Genomic DNA, 17,574 nt, shown 5'->3' with positions numbered 1-17,574 from the left:
ACAGACAAGGAAGTGTCTTCAGGCATTTGCGTTTCATGAAGGAGGAAAAAAAAAAAAAAGTCAGCACTGATCAGTGTAGGGAGGTGGTCACTAGTTAAAAGGGGAAGTTCTCAAAACTGCTCCAGATGTAAAGATCTGGCAGTCTCTAGATGGGGTCCAGCAGAGATCAGATTGAAAAACCTAAGGCATTCCCCAATGACTTTAAAAGTTCCACAGAAAAAGATTTAAAGTAGACAAGCTTAACTCAATCCATTCAGGAGTAGACTGAGGCTCAGTTCACACTGGTGTGATGCGGGAAACCATGCAACTCCTGTGTGGGTTACCGCATCGCACATCGACATCTGCAAACTGCTGCGGGCATCAATGTAAAAGTTAATGACAGCCCCAGATTGGTTTGCAGTGCGAACTGTGAAATGGTACAGGAATTGGATCACATGGGATCCAATTCCAGTGCGGTACAAAAGAAAAAGTCCTGTCCCATTCCGGTCCAAATGCGATGCAAAGTCAGCCATACAAACTGTATGGCTGAATTTGCATGTGATCTGCACAGCAATGTGGTGCGAATCACATGCAAGGTCTGTGTTCACACCAATGTGAACCAAGACTGAGTGTTCTGAATCAGAGAGAATAGCATTAGAATCTACTGTGACTGGTGCTGCAGCATGCTTAGGGCCACTGCAAGTACACTGTTCTAGGGCTGCAACTAACGATTATTTTCATAATCGATTAGTTGGCCGATTATTGTTTCGATTAATCGATTAATAACCTTAAAAAAAAAAGTGTGGTGTATAATTTAGTTAATATGTAAAGTTTTTAAAAAAAGGCAATTTATTCTTAAATTTCTCTATGTAGTGGTAAATAAAAATAGCCAACTATATGGTTAGGGAGCAAAATATCTAATCCACTCTGAGAATTACACAGAAGAGATATACTGTATATACTATAAGAGGAAATATACTGTATATACTATTAGAGGAGAGATAAGAACGTTCGTTCGATTTTCTAATCATTAGTGGGGTCAAATCGACGTTCATTTTCAACCACAGTAATGGGAAAATTTGGAAATAATAAAAAAACTTCTTGGTGAAAGGAATTATCAGACAGTGTATGTGGTTTTCGTTCAGAAATTACAATTATTTTAAAAACAGAATGTTAAAAACAAGTGAAAATTTCAAACATTCTTTCATTCATTGAATGTACAAAGATTTTTCGTCTGAATATTCTCATCTGAAAATTGATCGGTGTGGCCAGCATAAGGCTCGGTGCACACCTATGCAGTTTGCTTTTGATCTATTTCTGTAGTGCTCTTTCCTGTGCGTTTTGATTTTTGCGCACGTGATTTTGCTGCGATTTGCGTTTTTTGCGGCGAATTTGTTGGGCAGATTAAAAAACACAAATTGCTGCAAAAACGCACTACATGCTTTTCTGCAGCTTCTCCATTGAAGTATGTTGCGTTAAAAAAAAGTCACTGACGCTTTACAAATACGCAGCGGCTGAAAAAGCATAGATGTGAACGTGTCCCATAGGAAACCATGTGAATGACCTGTAGTCTGTTTCTGCAAAAAGCACCAAAAAACACATAGGTGTGAACCAGGTGTAAGACGTTTAGTAACATAATGGGGTTAAAAAAACGAATATTAGCCCTTTATAGTACAAATAAAGCAAATAATCAGTACTGTAAGGGGTTCATTTTTTTTACTGTAGAACTGTGAAAGAAATAGTCACAGTAGCGATTATTTGCTCTTTTTGTACTATAAAGGGCTCATTTTAGTTTTTTTTTTTTTAACCACATTATGTTACTGGCCGATTAATCGATTATGAAAATAGTAATCGATTAATTTCATAATCGATTAGTTGTCGATTAATCGATTAGTTGTTTCACCCCTTCACTGTTCCAGTAATCATGCACAGACGGATCACAAACAGTGGATATTGGGGGTCTTGCGGACATGTAGAAGATCTCAGCCTCATTCAGCAGAGCTACAGAACATTCCAATGAGGATGAACTTATAGTAATAGGAGTCCCAGGATCTAGGTTATAAAATGTCTGAACACCAAGAAATTGCCCATAGGGACAATGAAGGAGTATGGGTTGAGGTCACTGTTACAGTGGGACTGCCCTCTTGTTGCACTACATAGTAGTAAAAACAACTACTCCCAAAGTGAGGCAACGCCCTCCTTTCTCACAAACCAAAGTAGCTGATGCTGAAGAGGGTTTCCAATGGCTAGAGGTGACCAAGTCATTGAAGGCTGGCAGTGGAATAGGACTGGAGATCAGTTGATCTATGAAGGGTTTCCTTGCAGGAGCAGCAGTGGGAAGATTCTTCCTCTAGGCTGAATGGCAGCAAAAGTAGATCAGACTGCGCAACACTCCACCTAACATATGAGGTGAGTACTAAGCTCCTTCAGCTTTAAAGTGGTGTTCCACCCCAAAAAAAAAAAAAAAAAAAAAAAAAAAAAAATTAATAAAATGTGCATGAAATCAAGTAAAAAAAAAAAATAAATTGGGAGAAAAAAAATTTTTTTTTTTTTTTACTTACCTTTTTTTCCCTGTTGCTAGGTGGTCCCTCGAAATCTGCCTCTTCCAGTGTCTGGGCTACTGACGTCATTTCCCTCAGCGTCTCCGCTCGCTACTGCTCCTGGGAGATGTGCATCATCATTTCCCAGGAGTCAGTTGGGCATCGCCGAGGGCTAGGTTGCCATCACAACGGGGCGGGACTTCCGACGCCCGTTGTGATGGAAACCTGAGCAGTTGATGGTGCTCCGATTAAAGATTACTGCGCATGCGCGAGATCGGGGATAGAACGGGTGGTGCGTGCTGGTCAATCAGCAGCACCGTATCCTGGAAGAGGATGCCTGTGGGCTTCACATGTCCACAGGCAAGATGAAAACAATCTCTATGAAAATGTAAAAGTTCATTTTTTAAAAGAAAATGGACATCATTAATCAAGCAAAACGGAAAAAGTGAGTTATATATGTGCAAGTCATAATCTTTGGCATTTGGCAACAAAAAAAAATAAATAAAAAGTTTTATACAGTGGAAGACCACTTTAACCTCTACTGCTGTATGATTGCAGTGGCTGGATTTTTAAAATGGTGCCCAATGGTACCAACTGTGTGGTAGCTCCCATAGCTTCAGCCCAACCAACCTTACTCAATGAGCAAGTCTTCAGACTGGGCAACTCCAAAGGTTGAGCTACAAGTCTGGACCTAGAGAGGGCTCTGCAGCCAACAGCACACAAAGTCCTGAAAAGACACAACAATGCAGAGCCCAGAGCCCCTGGTTACATCCAGAGGCCTACTTGCTATGTGAGTTTTCAGACACTGGGTCACCAGAGGCTGTGCCAAGGCTCTGGAATTTTATAGAGTGTTCGGCATCTACAGTAAACCAACAAAGCGCACAAAGATCTTGGAAAATGTCAAAATGCACAGCCCACTGCCCAAAAGGTCAAATTCCAGGCTACTCCAGTGGGGTTGGAGTAAGACCTCCAAAACTATTGCAGAGGATACACCGATCTGAATAGCTATTTAGCATAATTTGAAGTCTTGAAATCATCGAAGATGAGATCTGTGGTGTATAATTAATAAATATAATTATAATAAAATATATTAAGAACTCGTTTACACAAGATGCAATCGAATGCGATTTTAAATGCACTATGAACCTATATGCAGAAATGATGGAAAGTATAGCATGCTGCAGTTTTTTGCTTAGGAATGCCCAGGAATTTATCGCAAATACATGTAAATGCATAAATACCTTCAAAAGGATTGCACAGCAAATACATTACAAATGCATGTAAATGAGAAAACAGAACTGCACACTGAACACAAAGGATTGTGATGTAAACAAAAGACTAGCATAAGATATAGTCAGACTTTTTAGCAGAGCTGAAGGAAAAGTGTCTAACTTTCTAGGATAAAAAACAAAACAAAACAAATGAGGCATTGTGGTTAAATGCATGGCTATACAGCAGCTGGCTTAGCTAGCATCCCAAACCTCTAAGAGAAAGTAAGAGAAAATATCCCAGAAGTGAGGGGGATTCCCATCTTAGTTGTCACCAGACCCTTTCTCCCCATCGGAACATTGGAAGAGATTTACTAAAACTGGGGCAATCAAATCTGGTGCAGCAGTGCATGGTAACCAATCATCTTCTAACTTTAGCAACAAACCTGGAAGCTGATTGGTTTCTATGGAGAGCTGCACCAGATTCTGCACACTCGTTTTAGTAAAAAAAAAAAGAACATTATGACAACTTTAAAATTTAGAAGGGTGTTCATCTTGCTGCATCTCAGTGCAATGGTCACCAGAGAAGAGAAGAGAGAGAAAAAAAAAAAAACACACACAAAAAAAATAATCAAAACTTGTTTTGCCCTTACATACATTTTAAAGATCCGTATTGGTTGATGACCGAGGGGTGTCATCTAACATGGAACATGATTTGTCATTTGTGGTCAAAAGCAGTAGAAATTCCAATGTTTTTAAATGTAACATAATGCACCTAGGGAAAAATTAATCTCTTGGTAGATTACAACATTGGGGGTACATTGTTAGCCAGCACGACAGAGGAACAAGATTCGGGGGTACTTATTTCAGATGATTGCAAAATGAGCAAACAATGTGACCAGGCAGTTGGAAAAGCAAATAGAATTGTAGGATGCATCACCAGCAGGAGGAAGGAGGTCCTGATTTCCCTACATAGATCTTTAGCGAGACCTTATTTAGAATACTGTATCCAGTTCTGGAGACCTCACTTACAAAAAGATACTCACTTACAAAAAAGATATTGATGAGGTAGAACGAGTCCAGAAACAGACAACAAAAATGGTCAAAGGTCTGGGGGATAAAGCATACAGACTTCAGGAATAGCATATGAACAGTCTGGAGGAAAGAAGGGAAAGTTTAAATACCCTTCACGCCTAACCTGTTAAAGTGGTATTAAACCCTTACAGGCCACTTTTCGCTACAGGTAAGCCTATAATAAGGCTTATCTGTAGCTACCGCTATCTCCAAAACCTGCACAGTATAGGAAATATCCCCTGTATCAGCATGTGCCGTCATCGGCACATGCGCACTGAAGCAATGGCTCGGTCGTGAAGTTGCAGGGGAGTGACTTGATCTCGGCTCACAGCGCCGGAGCCCACGATACCCAAAAATAACTCCAGGAGACATGTTGCGGGGCAGAGCAGTGTGCCGGGACTTCCATCGAAGTTGTCTTGCAGGGTTTTTTTTTTGGTGGGTTTACAACTACTGTAGTGTACAAGCACAATTTTGACATGAGCCATTTTTTCATTTTTGCACACATTAAAACGGTCTGAAAGTTAGTCAAACCCCCCAGACTTAATAAACAGTGCATCCGGAAAGTATTCACAGCGCTTCACTTTTTCCTAATTTTGTTATGTTACAGCCTCATTTCAAAATATTTTCCTCAAAATTCTACAAGCAATACCCCATAATGACAACATGAAACAAGCTTGTTTGAAATCTTTGCAAATTAAAAATAAAAACGGAAAAAAATCCCATGTACATAAGTATTCACAGCCTTTGCTCAATACTTTGTTGAAGCACCTTTAGCACCAATTACAGCCTCAAATCTTTTTGAGTATGATGCTACAAGCTTGGCACACTTATTTTTGGGCAGTTTCTCCCATTCTTCTTTGCAGGACCTCTCAAGCTCCATCAGGTTGGATGGGGAGTGTCGGTGCAGAGCCATATTAAGATCTCTCCAGAGATGTTCAATCAGGTTCAAGTTTGGGCCACTCAAGGACATTCAGAGTGGTCTTGCAGCCACTCCTTTGTTATCTTGGCTGTGTGCTTAGGGTCGTTGTCCTATTTAAAGGTGAACCTTTGCCCCAGCCTGAGGTCCAGAATGTTCTGGATCAGGTTTTAATCAAAGAGGTCTCTGTACATTGCGGCATTCATCTTTCCCTCGAATCCTGACTAGTCCCCCAGTTCCTGCTGCTGAATAAATATCCCTACAGCATGATGCTGCCACCACTATGCTTCACTGTAGGCATGGCATTGGCCAGGTGATGAGCGGTGCCTGGTCTGCTCCAGACAGGACGCTTGACATTCAGGCTAAAGGGTTTTAATCTTTCACAGAACAGAGAATTTTGTTTCTCATGGTCAGAGTCCTTCAGGTGCCTTTTGGCAAACTCAAGGCGGACTTATGTGCCTTTTAATGAGGAGTGGCTTCCGTCTGGCAACTCTACCATACAGGCCTGATTGGAGTGCTGCAGAGATGGTTGTTCTTCTGGAAGGTTCTCCTCTGTCCACAGAGAAACGCTGGAGCTCTGTCAGAGTGACCATCGGGTCCTTGGTCACCTGCCTAAGGCCCTTCTCCTCTGATCACGTAGTTTGGCTGGACGGCCCGCACTAGGAAGAGTCCTAGTGGTTCCAAACTTCTTCCATTTATGGATGATGGAGGCCAGTGTGATCATTGGGACCTTCAATACTGCAGACATTTTTCTGTACCTTTCCCCAGATCTGTGCCACGTTACAATCCTGTCCCAGAGCTCTACAGGCAATTCATTGGCTTGGTTTGTGCTCTGACATGCACCGTTACCTGTGGGACCTTATATAGACAGGTGTGCGTCTTTCCAAATAACGTCCAATCAACTGAAATTTAGCACAGGTGGACTCCAATCAAGTAGAAAAATTGATGAATAATGAAGAGGAAGGAGGGGGGAGGGAGGAGAAGGAGTTGATTCCCCCCATCAACGCATTTAGTTTTAATGGGGGAATCCCTCCTGCGGTGCTATTGTATTCTGACAGCAGAGAGTTCCCTGTCATCAGAATACACTGATCAGCGTTGCCACCTATAGCCAGTGGTACTAATCGAGTGCAAAAAAAAAAAAGACAGGTTGTATGCCAGTGTTAATTTCGTCGACTAAATTATTGTTTTAGTCAACTAAAATATGACTAAACTAAACCTAAAACTGAAGTGACTCAAAACTAAAATGGCATTTAAGTCAAAAAAGAGACTAAAATTAAATTGAAATTTGACTTCAAAATTAACACTGGTCTGTTGTGCATGTTCACACCTCAATGTTATAATAAATAACATATTAGATTTTTCACTCCAGCAGTATATAAGTTTGCAAATTGTATAGAATTGTTAACTAACGCATTACAATTGAATTACACCCATTAGGATTTTAGTCGACTAAAATGTACTGAAGATTTAGTTGACTAAAACTAAAACAATTGCAGAAGACTAAAATGGGACTAAAACTAAAATGCCATTTTAGTCCTAAGACTAAGACTTAAGCCCCATACACACGATAGGACTTTGTACAAAAATCCAAGGGAAAGTTTGTACAAAGGGCGTTGCCCAAAAGTTTGTCTTGCATACAGACGACAGGACTTTTCCAGCCAACTTTCACCATATCACGTGGTTTTTCAGCTCTTTACCACCACCCTTAGGTCAACTTCTGTATTGTTGTCTGATATTGTGTGAATCTCGCCACTTTTATTGGCGAGATTGACACCTTGTGAGCCGGGTTGAAACGGGTGCGGGGATCCTAGTTGGATCCCCGCCAATGCCAGGCACTGTGTTTGGTATGAATCCTGAGGGGGAACACCGCGCCAAATTTTAAATAAAAAACCGGCATGGGTTCCCCTCCAGGGGCATACCAGGCCCTTAGGTCTGTTATGGATATTAAGGGGAACCCCCTACGCCGATCGTGCTGGTTCTCGGCGACAGTGTACTGTACATCTCGTGCTGGCTGCAATAGGAAAAACACGTTTTCCTACTGCAGCGAGCGCGAGAGAGAATTCCCCTCTGGGGGAATACCAGGCCCTTCGGTCTGGTATGGATATTAAGGGGAACCCCCTACGCCGAAAAAAAACGGCGTGGGGGTCCCCCCAAATCCATACCAGACCCTTATCCGAGCACGCAGCCCGGCCGGTCAGGAAAAGGGGTGGGGACGAGCGAGCCGTACCAGGCCACATGCCCTCAACATGGGGGGGGGGGGTGCTTGGGGGGAGCCCCCTTTAATAAGGGGGACCCCAGATCCCGGCCCCCTACCCATTCACCTAGGGAAAAAAGTGTCAACAAACAAACACACACTACACAGGTTTTAAAATTAATTTATTAGGCAGCTCCGGGTCTTCTTCCGAAGTCGGGGGTCTCTCCGGCATCTTCTCCCTCTGTCCGGTGTCGTTTCCGCGCTCTCTAGTTCTTCTCCGGTGCCTTCTTCCTTCTGCCGGGCTCCTCCGCTATCTTCTGCTCTTTTGCCAGCGGAAGAGCCCGGACATCTGGATCGTCTTCTTCCCTCTTCTCTTCCAGAGATGTTGACGCGACACTCTCTCCAGCTGGAATGGTCTGAGCGCTCCGCGATGGACTTATATAGGCGGTGACTCCGCCCCCCTATGAGGTCAGAGTCCCGGGGCATGCTGGGACTGTAAGGTCATAGGGGGCATGGTCATAGGATGACATGACCACGCCCCCTTATGAGATCACAGTCCCAGCATGCCCCGAGACTCTGACCTCATAGGGGGCGGGGTCACCGCCTATATAAGTCCATCGCGGAGCGCTCAGAGACCATTCCAGCTGGAGAGAGCGTCGTGTCAAGATCGGAAGAAGAGAAGAGGGAAGAAGATGATCCAGAGGTCCGGGCCACCGCTAGCAAAAGAGCGGGAGAAGATAGCGGTGGAGCCGTCAGAAGATCCAGACACCGGGAGAAGACGCCGGAGAGACCCCCGGATACGGAAGACGACCCCCGAAGTTGGAAGAAGTCCCCCGAAGTCGAAAGAAGACCCCGGAGCTGCCTAATAAAATTAATTTTAAAACCTGTGTAGTGTGTTTTATTTATTGACACTTTTTTCCCCTAGGTGAATGGGTAGGGGTATGATGTACCCCATACTCATTCACATAGGTGGGGGCCAGGATCTGGGGGCCCCCTTATTAAAGGGGGCTCCCGGATTCCGATAAGCCCCTCGCCCGCAGACCCTGACAACCAACGGCCAGGGTTGTCGGGAAGAGGCCCTTGTCCTCATCAACATGGGGACAAGGTGCTTTGGGGTGGGGGGGCCGCAGGGCGCCCTCTCCCCCAAAGCACCCACCCCCCATGTTGAGGGCATGCGGCCTGGTTTGGCTCGGGGGGGGGGGGGGGGGGCGCGCTCGCTCGTCCCCACCCCCTTTCCTGACCGGGCTGCGTGCTCGGATAAGGGTCTGGTATGGATTTGGGGGGGGGGGACCCCACGCCGTTTTTTTCGGCGTAGGGGGTTCCCGTTAATATTCATACCAGACCGAAGGGCCTGGTATTCCCCCAGAGGGGAATTCCCTTGCCGCAGTAGGAAAATGTGTTTTTCCTATTGCAGCCAGCACGAGATGTACAGTACACTGTCGCAGAGAACCAGCACGATCGGATCGCGTTGGAAACATTCTCGCGGCTGCGTACTGTAGTTTGTACAAAAGTCCGACTTTGCTCCATCTGACTTTTGTTGCCGGAAAGTTTGTCCGTTTGCACAGCCAACAAAAGTCCGATGGAAATAGAAAAAGTTTGTCCGATGGAGCGTACACACGGTCGGATGTTGCTCCAAAACAGCTAATTTGCATGTTTGTTGTTAAAAAGTCCGATCGTGTGTACGGCCCTTTAGACTAAAACTAAATCGAAATTTGCTGCCAAAATTAACACTGGCTGTATACAGAATTCGATCGAGATCGACTTTTGTAAAATCAGCCAGCCCATAGATAGATCAAAACACACTGCACAATTTCAAGCATTACAGGTAATACCCAAAAAATTTGAATATTGCGCAAAAATTCATTTATTTCACTAATGCAACTTAAAAGGTGAAACTAATATACGGGATAGACTCATTACATGCAAAGCAAGCTAGTTCAAGCCATGATTTGTCATAATTGTGATTGTGGCTTACAGCACATGAAAACCCCAAATCCACAATCTCAAAAAATTTGAATATTACATGCAATCAATAAAACAAGGATTGTACATAGAATATCGGACCTCTGAAAAGTATAAGCATGCATATGTACTCAGTACTTGGTTTGGGCCCCTTTTGCACCAATTACTGCCTCAATGCAGCGTGGTATGGAAGCCATCAGCCTGTGGCACTGAGTGTTATGAAAGACCAGGATGCTTCAATAGCGGCCTTCAGCTGTTCTGCATTGTTTGCTCTCATGTCTCATCTTTTTGGCAATGCCTCATAGATCCTCTATGGGGTTCAGGTCAGGGGATTTGCTGGCCAATCAAGCACAGTAATCCCACAGTCATTGAACCAGGTTTTGGTGCTTTTGGCAGTGTGGGCAGGTGCCAAGTCCTGCTGGAAAATGAAGTCAGCATCCCCATAGAGCTTGTCTGCGGAAGGAAGCATGAAGTGCTCCAAAATCTCCTGGTAGACGGCTGCGTTGACCCTCGACTTAATGAAGCACAGTGGACCAACACCAGCAGATGACATGGCAGCCCAAATCAACACAGACTGTGGAAACTTCACACTGGACTTCAAGCATCTTGCAGCGAGTGCCTCTCCATTCTTCCTCCATACTCTGGGTCCTTGGTTTACAAATGAGATGCAAAATTTGCTCTCATTAGAAAAGAGGACTTTGGATCACTGAGCAACAGACCGGGTCTGTTTTTCTTTAGCCCAGGAAAGACGCTTCTGACATTGTTTGTTGTTCAGGAGTGGTTTGACAAGAGGAATACGACATTTAAAGCCCATGTCCAGGATCCATCTGTGTGTGGTGGCTCTTAATGCACAGACTCCAGCCTCAGTCCACTCCTTGTGAAAAACCCCAACACTTTTGAATGGCCTTTTCCTGACAATCCTCTCCAGGCTGCGGTCATCTCTGCTGCTTGTGCACCTTTTCCTTCCACATAACGTTCTATTAATGTGCTTTGATACAGCACATCCAACTTCTTTTGCAATTACCTTTTGAGGCTTTCCCTCCTTAAGGAGGGTGTCAATGATGGCTTTCTGCACAACTGTCAGGTCAGCAGTCTTTCCCATGATTTTGATTCCTACTGAACCAGACTGAGAGACCATTTAAAGGCTCAGGAACCCTTTGCAGTTGTTCTGGCTTAATTAGCCGATTAGAGTGGGACACTTTGAGCCTAGAATATTGCACCATTTCACAATATTCTAATTTTCTGAGATTGTGGATTTGGTGTTTTCATGAGCTGTAAGCCATAAATCATCACAATTATGACAAATCACAGCTTGAACTAGTTTGCTTTGCATGTAATGAGTCTATCTCATATATTAGATTCACCTTTTAAGTTGCATTAGTGAAATAAATTAACTTTTGCACGATATTCTAATTTTTCGAGTATCACCTGTATTGGAAGCAATAGCTAGGAATATCCAGTTACCTTGTTTGAAGGTAAGCACAAAAAAAAAAAAAAAAGTGCGTTAAATGGTGGGTGAATGCTGAGAATTATGGTTGTGGAGTTCATGTTGAATAATATACAATATTTGAAGGATTTGGCCTAGTGTTCTGCCTGGAAATAAAAGAAAAATCCCCACAAATTTACATCTGATAAGTTAAGTTAATCACTCTCTCTTTAAAAAAGTGAGGGCATCTGAAAAGGCCAAGCTTTGCCTTCTTTTTTATGGCACTGTGTTCTTGTGTCCTGCCTAAGTTAACATGCATACTATATGATTCACCAGCAGGTGGTGCTGTTGTCAAATCATCTGAGGAAGTTAATAAGGTTTTAGGAATCAACAGTCAGTTGCATAGACCAGGTTGAAGAAAAAAATGTTTCTACTCCTACTGTATATGTATGTTCTAGGCGAAAAGCCTTTGCGGCAAAATAGTTTGCAAAAAAAAAAAAAAAAAAGCAGAGACTTTGCAGTGCCGCCGTTTACACGTGTTTATGTCATGGAGGTGAATGAGTAACTTCACTTTAAGTTTTTGCAATGTTTCCATCCTCCACATTTTATCTTTTAGGCTCCACACATTTCGATTTGGAATCACGGGCAGAATCGACACGATTTTAAATCTTGTGACAAACACTGCACACCACATGATATGCGCTCCAAACATGATGCAATTTTGCCTTGTTGTGCATAGGGCAGCCATTTAAAAAAAAAAAAAAAAAGTGTATGGGCTTGGCCTATGTGACACATATATAATTTCATGCAAATTGCTCAACCAAAATCACTTGCTCCCACAAGAACAACACTCGTGAAAGTGTAAATGCAGCCTTAAGGCGGGGTTCCACTCAAATTTTTAACTTAATCTTACCCCCTTCAGTTAATTGCATAGATGTCCAAATGCCGCACGAAAAATTTTTCTATCGCTGTAATTACCTTTATATTGTACTTTATTGTGGCACTTCCTGTCTCTCCTCCCATGGGAGTAGGCGTGTTTATTGCCTTTCCCCAGCGCCGCACTGTCTCCTGGGAGCTTAGTGTCAGGTTTCCCAAGATTCAGTGCGGAAACAATGATCATGCATGTGAATGAACAGCATTCACCGCATCCAGGAAATCAATGCTTGTGGGCTTCACATGCCCACAAGCAAGATGGAAACAGCCAGCATCATTTTTAAAGTTATTCTTCAGTACGAAAACAGACAGAGGCGGAAATATTACACCCAAACTGAGTATTATTTTGGGATTAGCAAAGTGTCTCAATTACCAAAAAAAAAAAAAAAAAAAAAAAGAAGAAGATTGGTCGCCGGACTCCCACTTTATGGCTTTATTTGGTAGCAAATTTGGACACATACACTCATCGGCCACTTTATTAGGCACACCTTGCTAGTACGAGGTTGGACCCCCCTTTTCCCTTCAGAACTGCCTTAATTCTTTGTGGCATAGATTCAACAAGGTGTTTGAAACATTCCCCAGAGATTTTGGCCCAAAGGTGCTCTATTGAATTGAGATCTGGCGATTGTGAAGTCCGTTGGAGTACAGTGAACTCATTGTCATGTTCAAGAAACCAGTTTGAGATAATGTGAGCTTTGGTGCATTATGCTCCTGGAAGTAGCCATCGGAAGATGGGTACACTGTAGTCATAAAGGGATAGACATGGTCAGGAACAACGCTCAGGTAGGCCATGGTGTTTTAACAATGTTCAGTTGGTACCAAGGGGCCCAAAGTGTGCCAAGAAAAAAATCCCTCACACCATTATACCACCACCACCAGCCTGAACCGTTGATGCAAGGCGGGATGGATCCATGCTTTCATGTTGTTTATGCCAAATTCTGACCCTCCAATCTGAATGTTGCAGCTGAAAAATCGAGACTCATCGGACCAGGCAACTTTTTCCAAATCTTCTATTGCCCAATTTTGGTGAGCCTGTGTGAATTGTAGCCTGTGTTTCCTGTTCTTCACAGACAGGAGTGGCACTCAGTGTGGTCTTGTGCTGCTGTAGCCCATCTGCTTCAAGATTCAATGCGTTGTGTGTTCAGAGATAGTATTCTGCATACCTTTGTTGTAATGAGTGGTTATTTGAGTTACTGTTGCCTTTCTATCATCTCAAACCAGTCTGCCCGTTCTCCTCTGACCTCCACAGGGCATTTTCGTTCACACCACTGCCGCTCACTGGATATTTTCTCTTTTTCGGATCATTCTCTGTAAACTCTATAAAGATGCTTGTGTGGGATTATCCCAGTAGATCAGCATTTTTTCAAATACTTAGACCAGCCTGTCTGGCACCAACAACTATGCCACGTTCAAAGTCACTTAAATCCCCCTTTTTCCCCCCATTGCGATGCCCAGTTTGAACTTCAGCGCAATTCATCTTCACCATGTCTAGATGCCTAAATGCACTGAGTTGCTGCGATGTGATTGGCTGATTAGAAATCTGTGTTAAGAAACAATTGAACAGGTGTACCTAATACAGCGCTCAGCGAGTGTGTGTTATACTTTAGGAGGGTCTTCATCCCGCCTTTAAATACTACTTTGCAACATGCACGGGGGTGATTTGCCTACATTGTGAAGAGAAGAAAAAGATTAAGCCCGGTTGATCAGGGCACAGATCAGCACAACGGTGACTTAAAGATAATTCTAATGACATAGCAATCACTTACATAAGCAGATGATGCTTGTGCAGTGAACGCAAATATCATAGAGATCATCCAACAGCATTATTGGGACCTGGTGATTCATTTGGGAGGGAAGAATTATCTTTTTTTTCCTTTAGGAAAATATATCTCTCCATCTCTGTACGAATGGGAGTGGCCTGAAGTCACTACACTTCTGATGTAAACAGAAAATAAAAGCATTCGGTTTTACATTCATTCCTATGGAGCGATTTGTAAAAGCATCTGAAAGCCTAGCAGCTGATCATTTTAGTCCCAGGGCTTAGTGCTGGATGCCGGCAGATTCCAGCCTACATCTTCGTCGGTACTCACAGATGGGGTACAATTTTAAAAATGTCACTAGGATGAATAACCAATATCCCAGTGGCATTTAAAAGTCACACTGAGGAATGAAGTGGTTAAAGAGACTGTCCTTTTACCTTGGATGGGCAAAATGATAGTGTTTCTAAAGAATCCCTCTGCCCCAGTTACACTTGCAATACCAGCAATGCCAGGACCACTCCTGATTCTAGCCGAAAGAAAACCAAGGGGTCCTAGGTACACAGGAGCATCTCATCTCTGATCATTGACAGAGGTGAAATCTACAACTCTGTAAAAAGTGCAGGCATACTTTGAGATAAGTCCAATGAGGAGCCTGTCTCATTGAACTTACTTCTTTAATTTACATCTGACAGGTTTATTGTGCTCCAGGAAGATGACTCACTCCAAGTGTAGAGTTGATGCAGCTGCTATGCCTGCCTCTCACCTCCTCCCTACTCATAGAAGCCTTTGTATTATATGAACTCAATCATAAAATACAAAGGCTTCCGTTAATGGGCAGCAGAGTAGAGGGACGAGCATAGCTACTCTGTGTGCTTCTCTCCTCCCACAGCTCCAAGTAAATCCTCCGGGAGTGCAAGACACCTGTCAGATGTAAAGAATAGGGATAAGTCCAGAAAGTGGCATGCACCTGACTGGACATAACTTATAGTATGCCTGCAATTTTTTTTTTTAAGTTGCTAAATTCCTGGAATTCAGCTTTAGACCTCATGCACACAGGATGTTTATTTAACTCCCCTAGAAGCCAACAGCGTTGCAGAAGAAACGCCTGACGCTTGCAAATTTCTCATTTATTCTGGCCAAAATGAATTAATGCTCAAGCGCCAAACATGCTTAGCAGCTTTTAGTAGTGTCAAGCGTTTTTTTTCTGCTCAAGTCCTATGGCTTCTGGACTTGCTGGAAGTGTTTTTTCCCCTGCCCTAAATGCTGCTAAAATTCTACAGGCCACATAGGCTAACATGCAGGGGGAGTTTAGAGGCAGGAAAAAATAAAATCAGATGCCCCAAGGAGCAGCTGTAAAAACGTCCAGTGTGCTTGAGGCCTTATTGGTCCAAGGGCTGTCGGATTATGGAGAGCTTCAGACACAGTGGATTACGGTTGGCTGCTGGAATACTGTGGTGTTGGGAGAGCGATAGCGTGCTACAGTGGAGAAGAAGTGCAGGGAAGGAAGGAACGAAGGAACAGAAGGAAGGAAAGAAGGAACAGAAAGAAGGAAAGAAGGAACAGAAGGAAGGAAAGAAGGAACAGAAAGAAGGAACAGAAGGAAGGAAAGAAGGAACAGAAGGAACAGAAGGAACAGAAGGAACAGAAGGAACAGAAGGAACAGAAGTTTTTTCTACAAAGCAGTAATATAAAACTTAGTCACTCTGCACTGGTGTGGTGTATGGGGGAAAAATATAGCTAGGGAAAGGCAACAGTGCTCACCAGAAGTGCATGCACAGTGAAATCCTCAGTGGGATATTCCCATTAGGTCTCCTAATCTGCCCATTAGCTATGAAAGCTAAAGAGGTTTTGGGAGGTAGTATTTGTACTCCCTCGTTACATAAATAACCTAGTGTTTTCAAAAAGAGTTCTTTAAAAATTAGAATACATTTCATACATAAAAGGTTTTGAATATGTACTTACTGTGTCCCAAATCTGAAGCTTTATCTGCTTGCCGTCAATTGTAATCATTCGTGCGCCAAATTCAACCCCTGGCAAAGACAAACAAATGTTTTCTCAGAATTAACCAGCCAGCATGTATACAGTCAACATTAAGCTTTGCAGTGGATTTTTAAGGACATCTTTGGTTTGGTGCCTCTGACATCTCCACAACTGTCAGCCTCCCATCCTACATGCATGCTTTCAGCAGAAAATACAGTGGGTAAAATAAGTATTGAACAAGTCACCATTTTTCTAGGTAAATAGATTTCTAAAAGGAGCTAATGATGAAGTTTTCACCACGTCGGTAACAACCCATGCAATCCATACAAAGAAACCAAAAACAAATAAGTTTAGAAATTAAGTTATGTGTAAAAAAATAAAAAAGGACACAGGGAAAATGCATTGAACACGCTAACTGAAATGTATTTAAGACTTGGCACAAAATCCTTTGTTGGTAAGGACAGCTTCAAGACGCCTCCTGTATGGAGAAACTAGTCACTTGCATTACTCAGGTGCGATTTTGGCCCATTCTTCCAGTCTTGAAATCTTGAAGGTTCCGTGGGCCTCTATGAACTTTTTAGTTCTTTCCATAGATTTTCTATCAGATTCAAGTCAGGCAATTGGCAGCTGCATTTTCCTCTCTTTGAAACCAATTGAGAGTTATCTTGGCTTTGTGTTTGGGATCTTGCGGAAATGTCCGTCATTTCATCTTCATCATCCTGGTAGGTGGCAGCAGATTTTTTATCAAGAATGTCTTGGTACATTTTTCTACTCATCCTTGCTTCTATGAAATGAAGTTTGCCAGTACCGTATTGCTGAAAAAACAGCCCCGCACCATGATTTTCCCACCTCCAAACTTCACTGTTGTTATGGGGGTGTTTTGGGGTGATGTGCAGTGCCATTTGACCTCCAAACATGGTGTGAAATATGGCATCCAAAGAGTTCAATTTTGGTCTCATCTGACCAGACTATATTCCCCCAGTATTTCACAGGCTTGTCTAAATGTTGTGCAGTAAACTTTAAACGAGTTTCAACTAGGGCTGGGAGATTTTCTTAAAAAAAACTCGATTCACGATTCGAATTTTTTTTTTTTTTTTTGGAAACCGCGCCTGTCCTAGCGGACTAGGCCGAAGCCGCGGCCTCACCTAAAAACTCCTTGCCCACAGCTCTTCAGGCCCGGCGCGGTATCCGCGCCGGTCCGGAGGCGCTGCGGGCATGAGCTTTTAGGCGAGGTCGCGGCTTCGGCCTAGTCCGCGGCGTCCGGCCTAGCGGACTAGGCCGAAGCCGCGGCCTCACCTAAAAACTCCTTGCCCGCAGCTCTTCAGGCCCGGCGCGGTGTCCGCGCCGGTCCGGAGGCGCTGCGGGCATGAGTTTTTAGGCGAGTCCGCGGCGTCCGGCCGTAGCCGCGGACTAGGCCGAAGCCGCGGCCTCGCCTAAAAACTCATGCCCGCAGCGCCTCCGGACCGGCGCGGTGAAAAAAAAAAAAAAAAAATCTAAAAAAATCGATTTGCTTAAATTTTGAATCGATTTGACCTCTCAACTCGATTCAAGATTTAAATTGATTTTTTTCCCAGCCCTAGTTTCAACATGCTTTTTCTTCAG

At 43.4% G+C, this 17,574-nt stretch overlaps 1 protein-coding gene across 1 annotated transcript in view; it reads right to left on the bottom strand.

Annotated features, from left to right (window-relative positions):
* The window catches only part of RAB2A (RAB2A, member RAS oncogene family), a 159,597-nt gene that overhangs the window by 101,686 nt on the left and 40,337 nt on the right, over positions 1-17,574 (bottom strand). Inside the window, exon 3 of the mRNA XM_073631682.1 lies at positions 15,955-16,022. Within this exon, the coding sequence (XP_073487783.1) occupies positions 15,955-16,022 (68 nt within the window). The remainder of the gene's footprint in view (positions 1-15,954; positions 16,023-17,574) is intronic.

The sequence above is a fragment of the Aquarana catesbeiana genome, linkage group LG05 (assembly GCF_042186555.1).
Source record: "Aquarana catesbeiana isolate 2022-GZ linkage group LG05, ASM4218655v1, whole genome shotgun sequence".
Classification (NCBI taxonomy): domain Eukaryota; kingdom Metazoa; phylum Chordata; class Amphibia; order Anura; family Ranidae; genus Aquarana; species Aquarana catesbeiana.
Note: the sequence above shows the minus strand (reverse complement) of the source record. Positions and strands in the feature narration are given on the sequence as shown.